The 16,125-nt window shown below is 45.9% G+C and overlaps 1 protein-coding gene and 1 pseudogene across 8 annotated transcripts in view; both read right to left on the bottom strand.

Moving 5' to 3' along the window:
- The window catches only part of LOC134564858 (transcription factor RFX3-like), a 200,054-nt gene that overhangs the window by 119,645 nt on the left and 64,284 nt on the right, over nt 1–16,125 (bottom strand). For 7 of the 8 annotated variants that reach the window (XM_063424112.1, XM_063424108.1, XM_063424110.1 and 4 more), the window contains one exon: nt 7,516–7,613. The exons of the other annotated variant lie outside the window; for it this stretch is intronic. In XM_063424112.1, coding sequence (XP_063280182.1) covers nt 7,516–7,613 — 98 coding nt within the window. The remainder of the gene's footprint in view (nt 1–7,515; nt 7,614–16,125) is intronic. 8 annotated transcript variants of the gene reach the window in all.
- On the bottom strand, nt 12,067–14,953 carry LOC134564866 (integrin beta-5-like; annotated as a pseudogene).

Here is a 16,125-nt window from a genome sequence, read left to right on the forward strand (position 1 = left end):
GCAAGTAGTCACTAGCAGTATTCCTCAGGGTTTAATTTAAGGGCCAGTTCTGTTCAATATCTTTATCAATGATCAGGATGCAGGAGTTGAATGCACCATTAGCAAGTTTGCTGATGATACCAAACTGGGGGGAGCTGCTGAATCTCTTGAGGGACAAGAGGCCTTGCAGAGGGATCTGGATAGACTGGAGCAATCATCAATGGCATTAAAATTAACAAGTCCAAATGCCAGATTCTGCACCTGTGACAGAGTAATGCCAGGCACAATTATAGATTGGGAGAGTAGTGGCTGGAAAGCAGCCTTGCAGAATGGGATCTGGGGATGCTGGTTGACAGGAAGCTCAATATGAGTCAGCAGTGAGCCCTGGCAACCAAGAAGACAAACCTCATCTTGGGGGACATTAGGAACAACCTGACCCTAAAGGGATTCCCTGCTCACAACAGTGGGGTTGGACCTTTAAAGGTCCCTTCCAACCCAAACCATAAGATGATGATTCAGAGAGCTATGGCCTGTCTAGCTACTGATGGTAGAACTCTCACTCACTCCTGTAGCTGACACCACAGGCCCCAGGGTGGCTACATCTCCTAGTCTGACTCCAGTAGCTGGGCACCAAATTTCACTCACACACACACAGGTCTCACCAGCAGCTGGCATCTGTTCCTTGCAGCATGCATAGTGTCCTCATTTCAGCTGGGATAGAATTCATTTTCTTCTCAGTAGCTGGTACAGCACTCTGTTTTGGACTCAGTATAAGAATAATGCTGATAACACACGGATGTTTTGGTTGTTGTTGAGCAGTGCTTACCCTGAGTCAAGGGCTTTTCAGTGTCTCATGCTCTGCCAGGGAGGAGCTGCACATGAAGCTGGGAGGAGCATACTCCAGACAGCTGACCTGAACTGCCCAAAGGGATAGTCTGTACGACAGAACATCATGCTCAGTGAATAAACTATGAGGAGTTAGCCAGAAGGGGCCAATTGCTGTTCAGTCAGTGGGTGGTGAGCATTCATATTGTGCATCACTTCTTTTTCTTGAGTTTTACCTTCCTCTCTCCCTCTCATTTTTATTACAACTGTTAACAGTAGTATTAGTATTACCATATTACCATCATTATTATTATATTTTACTTTGTTTCAATTATTGTGCTATTCTTATCTCAACCCACGAGTTTAATTTTCTTTCCTGATTCTCCTTCCCATCACAATGGGAGTGGGGGCAAAGGGAAGTGAGTGAACAGCTGTGTGTGGTATTTAGTTGCCAGTTGGGGTTAAGCCACAACACATACACAGAGGACAGAGAGTGAGATTAGGCAGGGCGATAGTTAAGAAAACATTTAAAAAGAAAATATAAGAAAATAGGACAGACTGCAGTGATCAAGCACAGGGCTCAGCCAGACAAGCATATGACTGGCTCCATTTTACCTGTGACTGGAAACTTTTATCCCCCTTTCTGTCTGTCCCTCCTCTTTGTCTCTCCCTGCTTCCTCTTTCCCCTGTAATTTCCTTAAATCAGTTTGTATAGTTCTATCAATTCCTGCATCAATCCCAGTTTGATGTCTGGGATTTCCCCCGATTTAACATCTTATCAGTTGCAAAGTCCATGTTGATCTTCCTGAAAGTGGTGCCTATAGTTTAGATTCCTTCCTAAATCATTTTTTGTATGTTTTGTTTGTTGTGTTAAATATTAAAAAGAAATTTCCTGTTTACAGTCCAGTATAATTCTTGTAAATACTGAGTTTTTTATTCTTTTCTGTGGAACAAAGAATAATCTCTTGATGAAGTTGAATTAATATTTTTCGATGTAGAGCCTCAGCTACCCTTGTAGCTATTTTCAGTCCTGTATAAATGACACCATCTCTGTGGTGACTTCAAGTGTAATCACAGAAACATAGAATCGTAGAGTAGTTGAAGTTAAAAGGAATCTGTGGAGCTCGTCTAGTCCAAACCCCTTCCCAGCCCATGCTCAAAGCAGGATCAACCAGAGTAAGTAGCTTGGGAAATTGTCCAGTCAAGTTTTGGATATCTCCAACCATGGAGAATCCACAACCTCTCTGGGCGGCCTGATCCTGTGTTTGACCATGCTTAGAGTTAAAAAGATTTTTCTTATGTTGGAATGAAAGTTCATGCAGTTCAGTTTGTGTTCATTATCTCTCATCCTTTCACTGAGCACACCTGAGAAGACTTTGGCTCCATCATTGTGCTGGTTTCAGCTAGGGTAGACTTAACTTTCTTCCCAGTGGCTGGTATGTGGCTATGTTTTGGTTTTGTGCTAAACACAGGGTTGATATTACAGAGATATTTTTGTTATTGCTGAGCAAGGCTAGACAAAGCCAAGGCCTTTTCTTCTTTTCATACTGCCAAGCAGGTGAGGAAGCTGGGGGTGTGTGGGAAGTTGGGAGGAGACACAGTCAGGACAGGTAACCCAAACTGACCAAAAGGATATTCCAGATCACATGACATCATGCTCAGTATATAAAGTGGGAGGAAGATGTAGAAAGGAGGGGGGGAATGTTTGTAGTGATGGTGTTTGTCTTCTCAAATCACTGTTATGCGTGACAGAGCCCTGTTCTCCTGGAGATGGCTGAACACCTACCTGCCCACGGGAAGCGGTGACTTAATTTCTTGTTTTGCTCTGTTTGTGTGTGAGGCTTTTCCTTTCCCTATTAAACTTTTATCTCAACCCATGAGTTCTCCAGCTTTTACCCTTCCAATTCTCTCCCCGATCATGCTGATGGGGGAGTAAGCAAGTGGCTGCATTGGCTTGGTTGCTGGCTGGAGTTAAACCACAACAATCTTTAATGCACAGTGTATTTAGACACAGATTAGATCCCTCCTGAGCCTTCTCTTTTGCAGACTAAACAATCCTAAACAGTTCAAGAAGTGTGGACTGGATGGGGGGACAGTGAGGTGAATTGGCAACTGTCTGAAATGCAGATCCCAGAAGGTGGTGATCAGTGGCACAGGGTCTAGTTGGAGGCCTGTTGCTAGGGGTCCCCCAAGGTTCAGTACTGGGGCCAGTATTGTTTAACTTATCAATCAATGACTTGGATGACAGGGTAGATTCCTCCTCAGCAAGTTTGCTGAAGACACAAAGCTGGGAGGAGTAGCCAATACTCCAGAGGGCTGTGCAGCCCTTCAGAGGGACCTTGACAGGTTGGAGAGATGGGCAGAGAAGAACTGTCTGAAACTCAACAAAGGCAAGTGCACAGTCTTGCACCTAGTAAGGAATAACCCCAGGCAACAGTACAGGCTGGAGGTGACCTGCTGGAAAGCAGCTCTGTGGAGAAGGACCTGGGGATCCTGGTGGACAACAAGCTGTCCATGAGCCAGCAGTGCCCTTGTGGCCAAGAAGGCAAATGGTATCCTGGAGTGCATTGGGAAGAGAATTACCAGCAGGTGGAGGGAAGTGATCCTGCCCCTCTACTCAGCCCTTGTGAGGCCACATCTGTAGTGCTATGTCCAGTTCTGGGCTCCTCAGTACAACAGAGACATGGACCTCCTGGACCGGGTCTAGCAAAGGGCTACAAAGTTGGTTAAGGGACTGGAACATCTCTCTTATGAGAATAGGCTGTTCAGCCTCGAGAAAAGCTGACTGAGAGGGGACCTTAGCAATGTCTATCAGTATCTGAAGGGAGGGTACCAAGAAGATGAAGCCAGGGTCTTAGTGATGCCAAGCAATATGACAAAAGGCGATGGGCTGAAATGGATACACAGGAAGTTCCACTTGAACATGAAGAAGAACTTCTTTACTGTGTGGGTGACCAAGCACAACAACAGATTAACTGGAGAGCTTGTGGAGTCTCCCTCACTGGAGATATTCAAGAACTGTCTGGACACAATCCTGTGCCATGTGCTCTGGACTGACTCTGCTTGAGCAGGGAGGTTGGACCAGATGACCCACTGGGGTCCCATCCAACCTTACCTATTCTGTGATTCTGTGATCCTGAGTCAACATCCCTGAAGGCATTTGGCAAAACATAAATATAAGGCACTTAGGGACATGGTTTAGTGCTGGACAACACTATTAGGTTAATACTTAGACTGGATGATCTTAAAGGTCTTTTTCAACCTCAATGATCCTATGATTTTATGATTCTGTCCCAGCTCTTTCACCATCTGTTCCTGTAGGAGATGCTCCAATCCTTTCATCACTGCAGTGGCTCTTCGCTGAACTTGTTACTGTATTTCTGTGCCTTTTTTGTAATGATGAGACCATAACTGGACACAGTACTACAGGTGTGGCCTCTCCAGTACTGAGTACAGAGAAAGGTTTACCTCCCTCAACCTCCTGTCAACACTGTTCCTAATTCAGCTCAGGATACTATTGACCTCCTTTGATGCAAGGGCGCATTACTGGTTCACATTCAGCTTATTTTCCACCAGGACCCCCATGTCCTTCTCTGCAAAGCTACTTTCCAGCCAGTCAGCCTCTATCTTGTACTGGCGCATCATGTTATTCCTACCCAGGGACAGGACTTGGCATTTCCCTTTGACAGACTGCATGAGGTTCCTGTCTGGCCATTTCTCCTGTCTGTTGAGATCGTTCTGAAGGCACGACAGCCATCTGGCCTATCAAATGCTCCTCCCAATTTTGTACCATCTGAAAACTTGCTGAGGGTGCTCTCTGTCACATTGTTCAGGTCATTAATGAGGTTGTTAAACAGTATTGGCCCAAGGATCAGCCCAGGGAAACACCACTAGATGGTGACCTCCAGCTAGACTTTAGGCTTCTGATCACAACTGTCTGAGCCTGACAGTTCAGCCTCTTTTCAGTCCACCTCACCGTCCACTTATTTAAAATGCACTTTGTCAGCTTGTCTATGATGATGTTATATGAGAGTGTTGAAAGCCTTGCTAAAGTCAAGATAAAGAGCATCTGCTGCTCTCCCCTCATCCACCAAGCTAGTTGACTCATTGTAGAAGGCTGGCAGGTTGGCTAAGCATAATTTCCCTTTTGTAAATCCATGGTGACTACTCCAAATCACCCTGTGTTCTTTGTGTGCCAGGAAATGGCTTCCAGGATTATTTTTTCAATCATCTTCACAGGAATAGACATGAGGCTGACCAGCCTGTATTTCCCCAGATCCTCCATCTTGGCCTTTTTGAAGACTGAAGTGTCATTTGCTTTCCTCCAGTCCTCAGGAACCTCCCCTATCCTTGGAGGTGTACACAACCTCTATCCCTGGACCTGTACATGACTTTATGGGACAGGTCCTTGAGCAACCTGATCTAATTAGACTTGCTTTGAGCAGAGGATTGGACCAGATAACCTCTGGAAGTCTCTTACAATCTAAGTGTTTCTATGGTAAATTATCAGCCATACTAAAATACCGCTTACTGGTGGATGAAATATGACTACAAGCTATGTCCCATCAGCCAACTCCTCCTTCCATATCCTTTTTAAGGTGCTATCTACAAACGAAATTGTAAGGAGTTATACCAGGAAAATCATATAGGAATCATCTCCTGTATGGAGACAACTTTTCTGGGCTGTTTATCCAGCCAGTATTTTTATTTTTGTTTTGTTTTGTTTTTTAAAGTTCTTTTTCCCAGACAACCATGCATTTTGACATTTTGTTAGATTTCTGTGTCTGCCACCATACATCCTTCTTTCCATACAGTGGTTCTTGGCTCTTGCCTTTCCAGGCACTTCCACTAACTCTTTATCCAAGACCAGAACCCTTTCCTGCTCACTGGATCACAGTTTCACTCTTCTGAATCAGACAACTCATGTTTTCCTTTCCTCCTCACTGACTGGGCCTAGTTGCTGTTTTCATGAGCAAATGATCTCTTGGGAGGTCTTGAGAGTTGCATTAGAATCAAGCCAGCACATGACCATAAAAAGAGAATGAAAGAATATCCATGTTACTTGTCATAAAACATTTTCCATTCCCACCATAGATTTAGTACCTGCTCCTTTCTCTGTTTTAATAGGATAACTTCCTTCAACCATATATCCTAGGCCCTGTATATGGAATGGAATAGACTCTTTGTTAATAGATTAGGTACTAGAAATCAGAGTTCATATAATTAATAGCAAAAGCAGCAGGTACAAAGAAATACTTCATTTAGGGTCATCTGGAGGACATACATTGGTCTTTGGAGCAATTAACATATAAACAGGATAAAACAAACAGTCCTCTGCTTAATATATTTGAGCTATAAAGTCAGGTAAAATGTCATGAACTGCAATAAACTATACATTCCTAATATCACTACCCAAAATTTAAACAGTAGAAGCACTAGAGCTTTTAAAAGAAAAACAAGTGTTGATGAAGAAATATGTTTCCTTTTGTCTCGACAGTTTTGTGTCTTTGGCTGACATTTTTCAAGTAGAAGTTAGCCTGATCAGACATTCTACATAGATATTTTCAGTCTTTGATTACAGTTTAACAATGTGATGAGTGACTTTCCATTTTTACAGTATCTTAAACAGGGACACATTGGTCATTCTTAATAATAATCATGTCTTAACAGACCCATTTAGGACAGAAGATTGCTTAGATATTATAAGAGCAAAGAAAATAAGGGAACAAGAGAGTGTTGGAAAAGTTTATCTAAAGAATGAATTTGGCAAAATATGTCAGTGAAGAGGATGCTGCAAGTGTTAACATAAGTCTCAGAACCCAATATTGTTGTTGACTTTTTTGTGTCAATGCCAGATTATCATCAATTGATATATTTGTTGGCACCAAAAAAGTTTTCTACAGGCTTTTTGCTTCTTCCTTAACCTTATAACAGAAGTTTCAGGGGATATATTTAGACATAACTGGAAAAGGAGGGAGGGAAAGTTCTCCCTGAGCAACTTTGAAGTTAGCCCTACTCTGACTGTGTGTGTGAGTTTTACCATATAACCTCTAGAGGTCTCTTTTGATCTAAATCATTCTATGATTTAAAGTTTGAACATGGGAGAAAGAAATTTGATGGTAGAAAACCATGTTCATTGAAGCAAGAAAAGCACAGGAAATGGAAGAGTGAGAGAGAAGCAAAAGGACATATTCTAGTTCCTCTACCTTCCTTCCTTTGGAAAAAAAAAATATGTATATCATTGCACTTAAAGCAATGAAGAAATTATATAATTGTTTTCTGTAAGTAATGACTGCAACTGCCTCAGCAATTTAGGAACTTGCCAGTATAATTTCAGCTAGAAGAATAGAGGCCCACATGAAGACTACTTTATTACACAGATGATCATATTATGACAAATTTAGATCATACTTCCTATCAGCATAACTTAAAACTTGTCCATAAACAAGGCTTTTTTCCCCAAACAACAAAATGCTGCATATACAGCTTCACACTGTCCAACTGTAACAATTACCTGAATTCATTTGATTCAAGTGATATGAATCCAACTTGTTTTCACTCAAATAATGATTCAATATGACGAAATATAGTTTTAGTTCAAACATTTTTCTTTGCTAATTAAAACAGCAGCCCATATGATGTCATGAAAAGAATATGCATTTAACTTCATATTTTAGTAAACATTTTAATTTAGATGAATAATCAACTTACATTGTTCCATTTGTGTAGACTGTGTCGCTTCCCTCCACATACTGAACCTGGGCTGGGAAGACATGTTGTACCTGTTGCACAGCCTGTACTTGTTGTACCTGCAAATGAGAACACCAGAAATAGAGGACAGTTAACCTTATAAAAAGTGCTTCAGTGCATCTAATGGTTTCTAAACAAAACTCTCAATTTTGGGACATCTCTGTCCTCACAATTACTAAATGACACACAATGTAATATTGTGCTGCAAGTCTGTAATATGCTAAGTGGAGTATTGTGTTGATTTGGCATAGCCTGATTTTTGGTAGCGAGGGGGCCACAGGGGTAACTTCTGTGAGAAGCTGATAGAAGGTCCCACCATGTCTGACAGAGCCAATCTCTGATGGCTCTGAAGATGAACATGCTGCTGGCCCAATTAGAGAGGTCTGTAATGCTTCTGTGATGACATATTAAAGAAGAAAATCAAAACAGTACACGAGCAGTTTTTTCCCCAGGGGTGGGGAGGCGCTGCGGCTGCCGCCATCTTGGCGCAGACCGCAGCGACCTTTGCCTGCCTGGCTGCCCCTTAGCCACCTGCACCACAGGCAGAAGGGCTGGGGGAATGGTGGCAGTTTCTCCTTCCCCTTCCCGGTGTCCCACATGAAGAGAGGTGTTAAATAGCCTCAGCACCGTGGCAGCCGCAGGGCTGCATGGCAGACAGTGAAAATGTAGCAGGTGACTGTCAAGGGTTGGCGCTGGCCAAATGCCAGTGCACCCATGAGTGTATATTTTTCCTAATGAACTACTGTGAAATGTGGTCAAGAACAGAGCAGAGCAGGCCTAAAACTTGAAATAGAAAGAAAATTTTACTAACCTACATAACAACAGACAATAGACAAGAAAAGAAAACCCAAACACCCAAAAACAGAAAAGAAAACCTCCCAGAACACTTCTTCTCCTCCCCCCAATTTCCATCCCTGGCATGCTCTAACAGTTAACACTAGCACATTACCCTCATCTACTTGCTTAAACCTTCCACAACCCTGGGTTCCCAATCCAAGTCATCATCCCTTAAAAAAACCAATCTTCAATCCATCCAGGGAGAGAGGAGTCTCTCTCGCACCACAGACCCCCCCCAGGAAACACAGGTCCACCCTCCCGTGTTCCCATGTCACCCATGGCACCACCCGGAGAAGTCTACCAGGGTGACACCCTCCTTTCCATGTCCAGTGCTCTCACCACCGTCCATGGACCAAAACCACATAAAGGGCTCTTTTAAGGATGTTTGGCCAAGTACCAAAAACCAGCCATCTTCTCATATTGGGACAAGCAGTCCCCCCCACATTTACCCCTGGGGCCGAGGGTTCCAAGAACAGGCCACAAAGTCTTTGGTTTTGAGCCAAAATGCATCCACCCAAATACAGTCTTATTTATGTTCAGGAGAGTTCAGGGTCCTACTATGGCTAACATTACCCAAGAAAAGTCCAGCCCAAAAGCCACTCCTCTTCGTCTCTGCCATCGAGAGGGGTCCTTTTCATCGTCCTTCATCATCTCGGTCCCAGGCTGTCCTCTTTCTTCTGAAACCACCAGCCATGAGAATCAAGGTCTGGGAAAAGTTTTCCTCTGCCTCAAGAAGAGTTAAAAGCTTTTGTCTCCCAGCAAGGCCACAGGCTCAGGCACTCGCAGGCTCCGGCAACTCCCACACGCAGCAGCTTGGCACCTTCTCCCTGGGGGGGGGGGGGGGGGGGGAGACGAGATGAGGGGGGGGGACGGGACGGGACAGTGGGATGGAAGGCACCTCCAAAGTTCTCCACCCCTCCATCCTGGATGGGGCTGGCTCAGCTCCAGTCCCGTTCTCTCTCTTTCCCCCCCCTGGGGCCCTGGGCCTACCTCAGCCTGACCACCTGGCCCCCCTCTACCCACGCAGCCTGGTCAGCTGGGCAGGGGAAGAGGGAAAAGATGCTCCTCTCCTGAGAGCAGAGCCAGAAAAGAGGAAGTCCCTCTGGGAGTCCTTGCTTTTAACCCCTTGTGTCCTCAGAGGCGTGTCCAACCCCTCAGTGGCCACCGAAGGTGCCAACATTCAAACCTGACCACTGATTGGTTTGACCTCAGCTTCCTGAAAAACTCACTTCCCCTCAAACCAGGACAGTGACTCCCCAGTGCGGAACCTGGATGAAATCAACTTCTCAGCGCTGTGGGATCTTGCAAAAATCTTTGACTTGGTGGAACTTTTTGACAATGGTACCTACAAGCAGCAGTTTTTGTTCTAGTCAGAGAAGAGGAGGAATTGAGGACATGTGAGGGAAAACAACGTGGTGGCACCAAGGTCAGTGGAAAACAAAGAGTAGGAGGAGGTACTCCAAGTGTCGGAGCCAAGATTCCTCTGCAAGCCATAGTGAGGACTATGGTGAAACAAACTGTCCCCCTGTAATGCATTAAGTCTACAGGGGATGCAGAGATTCACTTGCAGCCCGTGAGAAAAGTGTTCACGCTGGAGTGGGTGGATGCCAGAGAAAGCTGTAATCTACTGGGAGACACGAATAGAAAGAGAGAGCCCTTGCTTCCAAACTAGAGTAGCCTAGCCTTAAAAGACTATACCCCGTGGACGAGTGACCCACACCACAACTGTTTTGGAAAAGCTGCCTGTTGGAGGGACCCCATGGCACAGCAGAGAAAAGACTCCTCTCCCTGAGTGAACAGAAAAAGATCTCGAATGACGAACTGACCAAGACCCCCATGCCCTTCCTCCCTGTGCTGTTGATGGGAAAGAGGGACGGGCTGGGGGGGGGAGGTGTTTTAAAGGCTTATTTTACTTCTCGTTATCCTCCTCTGGTTCTATTAATAATAAATTTACTTTATATTTTAAGTTTAAACCTATTTTGTCCTTAGAATATTTTCTCCCAGTCCTTATCTCAACTCATGAGCCCTTCACTAATTTTTTCCCCTCTCCTGTGCTCAGCTTTAGCAGAAGGTGGTAAGCAAATGACTTTCATGGGTACCTGGCATTTGGCCAGCGTCAAACCATGACAAGTACTAACACTGGAGATGGAGGCCCTTGCACGTATGGGTATTTTTAATGCCAAAGAAAGAACCATCTAGAAAAATCAAGAACTATATGATTGACACCAAGCTTAGAAACTATATGTAGGAAGGAAGAAAATTTTATTTAATCATCTGTATGCTGATTTTCTGTTGTTCTTTTTTTACTCCAGTTTAACTCTATAAAATACAAGCCTCTACATCACAACTTACATGTGCTGTTAAAAGGCAAACTTGACCTGTGAGAGCAGGTCCTAAAAAATTCAGTGTAATCCTAGAAGAGTCTGGTTCTCACCCATGTGATGCATCATCATATGTCTCTGAGGTGAACTGCTCTGGCAGACATGCTCTGGAGTGGAGGATCGTGCTAAGACAGCTTCCCAAAAACCAGCAAAACTGTGAACCTAGCACAGAGAGAGGGTGCACCAGCCTCAGCCAGAGCAGGAAGTGTTAAAAGCTAGACAAGCGGCAGCTCTAACTCAGTATGGACAGTGCCAGGAGTGAAGGTGATCAACTCCTACAGGTACAAAAGACGCACCCAAGAAGCAACCAGGAGTGGGGAAAATAGGGCAGGCAAACAGGGTGTGACTGTCAACGGTTTAGGAACAGTATTCCCGAATTTAGGGCTCCCTTTGTTTTATGGCAAAACCAGCTTTCAGGAGGATTTGGATTATCTTCTCACTTTCTCAAAAACCTCCTCTGTTGTGTTGCCCCATAGGATGATGTCACTGATGTACTGTAAGTGTTCTGGAGCCTCACCCTTTTACAGTGCAGTCTGGATCAGTCCACGGACTGAACATTATGAAGCCCTGGAAAATAATTTCGGATTTGCTGGGGTGGTTGGAAGCCAAGCGGGATACAGAGATGGCAGTAAAGATGCCATGGACACCGCCCGTCGAAACGCCTGCCAAGGACACAGAGGGGGGCAGGGCAGCGGGTGAAAAGCCAAGGGGGGAACGGCCATTATTCTCCAGAGCTCCCCTGCCACTGCCCGTACCGGGTCCATCTGATACCTTAAGTTTTAGCTTTCATGTTTTTCAGATTCTGTGGTGCCTGGGGGTGTAGTTCTGAGCCTCATACTAAGTGCTGGTAAACTCACTTCACAGAGTAGGTAGACAAAACAAATCCTTTTCCTGCTGAAGACCAAGAACAACTTTCAGGCCCAAATGCATAAACAATAGTGGACTGAATGGAGGAACAAGAAGGATAGGACCTCACAACTTGAAGCTGTAATTGGACAATTAAACCCCAACATGCAAATGGACCAAAACTTATAAAAGTGTAAGACCTTGTTGTTGTTGAACCCTGAAAAGACTGGGGACTAGAGTAACGCGAGACTAACTAGTATGGTTTCTAGCACGTACTCTGCTTTATTCTGCGAGATGGCTGGTTAAGTACAGAGCGAATAGTTTACAGTTAGCAGGTGCACGGTGATAGGCGGTGAACATACAGAAGTATGTAAGCAATCTAGGATTAAGGTAGCTACGGAGATCTAGTGCCATTACTTCTACGCTGCGAGTGGCCATACCTTAACACATACCTAGTAGGAGATAAGTTTATCTGCTACTACGTATGCTGAACGTTTTGCGGCCTACTAGGCCCAGGCCTGAGGCCTAGTTTGGCCTAGTTTGGAATAGTTCAAATGGTATCTGTGAGCATATCATGCCCACGATACCTGAGAAACTCGGCCACACCTTGTGACTGGTTAGTCATTTTTGTGACCATTCTAAGTCTACCTTGGGTGTAGCCCTAGTCAGTCTCTTTTCCTGCCCAAGGTGTATCCTAAAGGTCTTTCAATAAATACCTACTTTATTCTCTAGCTCTGTCCAGTCTCTGTTTCAGGTCAGCCTTCCTAAGGCATCAGGGTTTTTCTTTAATTTTTTTTTTAATATGCACAACTGTATTATTTTGGGGTTTACATAAAAAAAATTCCTAAAGACTGCACAACTTTTGTATTCTAATTTCTTACACATATGTTTCCAAGACTCTCTTTTCAAGCTAATTCCCCCCTAACAACTTGTGATGGAGTAGGTTCCCCCGATTTTTAACCTAGTCACCTTTTCTAACAGGATATGTCTAAAGCTGCAATATGGCACTTGGTTCACTTAGTTGGCAGGTTTAATACATCTGGAAAGCTGGGGTAGGGAGCTGCACATGGTTCAGAGTCCATCAACACAGGCAGGCACCCTGATCTCATGTCTGTGCCTCCAGAATGAACCAGACCTTTCTCCTTACTGTGCAAATAACAGTCTTTGGTCATCAACCAGTCTTTGTCGTAAGGGATTTTTGCCCCTGAAGAGAATCCCGTCTTTAAGTGGGGAAGCAGCCCGGCCATTCAAGCAATTGTCCATGGCAGTGCTAGGCACTGAGATCCCTTCAGTTAACTGTACCATTGTATGACTTGTTGAGCTTGTTGAACATGAACTCTACATTATGCATGGAAATAGGCTTTCGGTAGAGAGGATTGGATGCCATTTCATATCTGGCGTGGGAATGTTCACTCTGGAATTGGTTGAACTCCCGCCTGTCGTGAATGGTGACGAGCAGCTTCCAGAGCGCCAGCAGGATGATGCCAATCAGTACCATGATGCCAATCACTGCAAGGACGATGGTCACAGCGCTGGGGGCTGAGCTGCAGGCTGGGTCCTTGAGGACAGTGAGGTTGGATTTCCCACTGGGAAGCTCCAAGTAGGTGAACTTCATGACACAGTTGTTCACTGGGTAGGTGCAGAGGATTGCGTTGGGGTCATCCATTTCACGAACATCCACAGTGGTAATGATCTCATCCTTGCAGTGCTTTTGGCAGATTTGGTCATCAGCCAGTCTTCCTGAGTTAAACAGCTTGCACTCAATACAATCCCTTTTAGTGCTACAGACATCTGGGCAGATGGGACACTTCTCACAGGTGTCTCTGAAAGCCCCTGGCTCTGTGCACTGACACTTCCCACAGACACAGGCACCCTGGCCTCTGCACATCTGCCCATCACTGGAAATGCAGCTGTCCATCTCTGTGGAGCAGTTGCAGTTGTCCCTGATGTGCCCAGCATGGCACTTGCACTCCCCACAGTGACACTTCCCATGACCTGAGCAGAGGACTCCCTTGTACCTGGCGCAGGAGAAGTCATCTCACTTGCAGAAGGGCCCATAGATGTTGTTAAACTTGCTCTCATAGCAGAGGCACTGGTTGCAGCTGCATTCCCCTCTGCCGCTGCACAGGGGCTTGCCCTCAGCCTCACAGCACAGGGCATGGTGCAGGTCCTCGCTGGCCCCCTCCTCGCACTTGCAGCAGGCCCCCAGGTAGCCAGGGTCGCACTTGCAGAGCCTGCAGGCGCAGGTCCAATTGCCACTGCATTTGCCTCGGGCATGTGCAGCGTGGCTGGTGCAGCCACACAGGTCACGGCCACCTCCAGTGTGTCTCGAAAGGCTTGATGGTGAAAGTGTGGGACATGTCCTCAGCCAGGCAACTCTGCACCTCCACAGCCATCTCAAAGGAAACCATATCTCCAATTCTGAGATCCCCAAACTTCCTGAGCCCAGGATAGGACAATCCATCCTGGCACATGGCAGTGAAGGTCAAGCCAATGTCCTCAGGGCTGTTCCAGACTGTGAGCTCTGCCTTGGACCGAATACTGTTGTAGGCTTTGACAATCAGCTCTATTATATTCTTGGAATCTTTGTGCAAAATCTCCACTGTTGTTCCAGGGATCAAAGTGGTAAAGTTCTTGTACAGGATGTAATGACTTTTTCTAACAGCAAAAATCAGGTGGATGTTGTTTTCAGCAAGTTTCTCCCCAAGAAGTGCCAGGGAAGGATAATCCAGCTGGCTGGACATGGTGTACTCATTGGCTTCAGGTGGCACTGGCCATCCCCCTCAGCTTCCCATCCAGGCTATGTGGGGCACATCGTCCGTGGTGAAGACCAGCAGGTGAGATGCCTCCTTACACCAGCCCATCTCCTCCTTGCACACAGCAGCCTGCAAAATGGCATCAAAGTCACCCTCTGGAGCATCTTGGTTGTGGGAAACCTTCTGTTTCCGGATTTCTTCATTGAAACGGTCAACTTTATCCGTCAGGGACAGGAGGTGGCGGAAGCCAAAGGATGAGACACAGCTGGGGAACAGCTTATAACCAATGCAGGGATTGTTTTGGTATTGTGGTGCTATGTAGGAGAAAGAAGAAATGTTTTTGTCCACAAAAGAGCCAAACCCCAGACGGAAATTGCTCAGGAGCTTTCGCATCTCTTCAGCCAGCTTGGTCCCCAGATTGCAGATATTATCCAGGTCGTCATTCATGGACAGGGAGAGATCCATCAGGTAGTAGAGGTCCACAGGATAGTCCTCCACTTGCCGCACCTGAACTCGGAACGAGGTCCAGTCATCAGGACGAAGATTCAAAGCAACCTTCTTCATGACATCCAGGTGGGTCTGGCCAGAGCCCTTGCTGCCCAGAGGGACGTTCTTCACCACGCTGATGCTGCTGCTGGGGTTCTCGATGGCTCCAGCACAGCCATTTGCAGTCAGGTTCTGCAGGAAGTCGCACCAGGATGTGATGGACTTTGTGCTGCCAAAATCCTCCTTGGAGCACCAAGCACACTTGGGATGGATGAAGAGACACGTTGTTTATGCTTTTGGGCCTGAAAGTTGTTCTTGGTCTTCAGCAGGAAAAGGATTTGTTTTGTCTACCTACTCTGTGAAGCGAGTTTACCAGCACTTAGTATGAGGCTCAGAACTACACCCCCAGGCAGCACAGAATCTGAAAAACATGAAAGCTAAAATTTAAGGCATCACATCCTCAGAATGCCCAGGGCCCCCCATGGTCCAGCTACAGGGACCATCTTTGGGCTCCACACCCCATGACATGCCATGGAGACAGCCTGCTGAAAAACCCCAAGATGGCAGGGAGCACATGGCACAAGAGTGACCCACCCAAGATGGCGCTTGCCACATGATGCGCCCTTCCTGGTGGCATGCCCCCTCTGGGCCAGCCCTCTGCGGAACTGGAGCGGTGGCAGCAGAGACAGCGGGGGGGGGCGCACGGAGCCACAGGGGTATGGTACTGGGCTCATGGCTCCTGCAGGGGCAGCCCTGGCACTACCTCAGCCCTTGCCACTCTCAGTGTGGCCCTCCTCAGCACACCATCCTGGGGGAGGGCCCTTGGCCCCTCCCCCCCCCCCCCCAGGACCGGGGAGCAGGGCATAGGCAGATTGGCCACAGGGAGTGGCGGGCACCCACCCCCTCCCCCAGCCTGCCACAGCCCATTCATCCATGGCGATGGAAGTGATCAGCATACAAAGCAACCCCAGAAAAGACTAACCACGGAATTAAGATGCATTAAAAGCCTCCTTTGGTAATGTTTTCAATAATCAGACACAACAAATAGTTGCCAGAGAAACATTCTAATGTTGGTTTCTAGGTACTTTGTCAACAGTTTTAGACCTAACAATACTGAACTCTCTTCTTTTCAAATGTGCATTGAAGTTTCAATATTATACTGTGTAATATTTAAGGATTTTAGTTTAATTTGATAATTTTCTTCTGTATAAAAATAATGATAATTTACAGGCTGTTTTTACCCTCCAAAGAAAAAAGGAAGCACT

The sequence above is a fragment of the Prinia subflava genome (genome assembly GCF_021018805.1).
Source record: "Prinia subflava isolate CZ2003 ecotype Zambia chromosome W unlocalized genomic scaffold, Cam_Psub_1.2 scaffold_22_NEW, whole genome shotgun sequence".
Taxonomy (NCBI): Eukaryota; Metazoa; Chordata; class Aves; order Passeriformes; family Cisticolidae; genus Prinia; species Prinia subflava.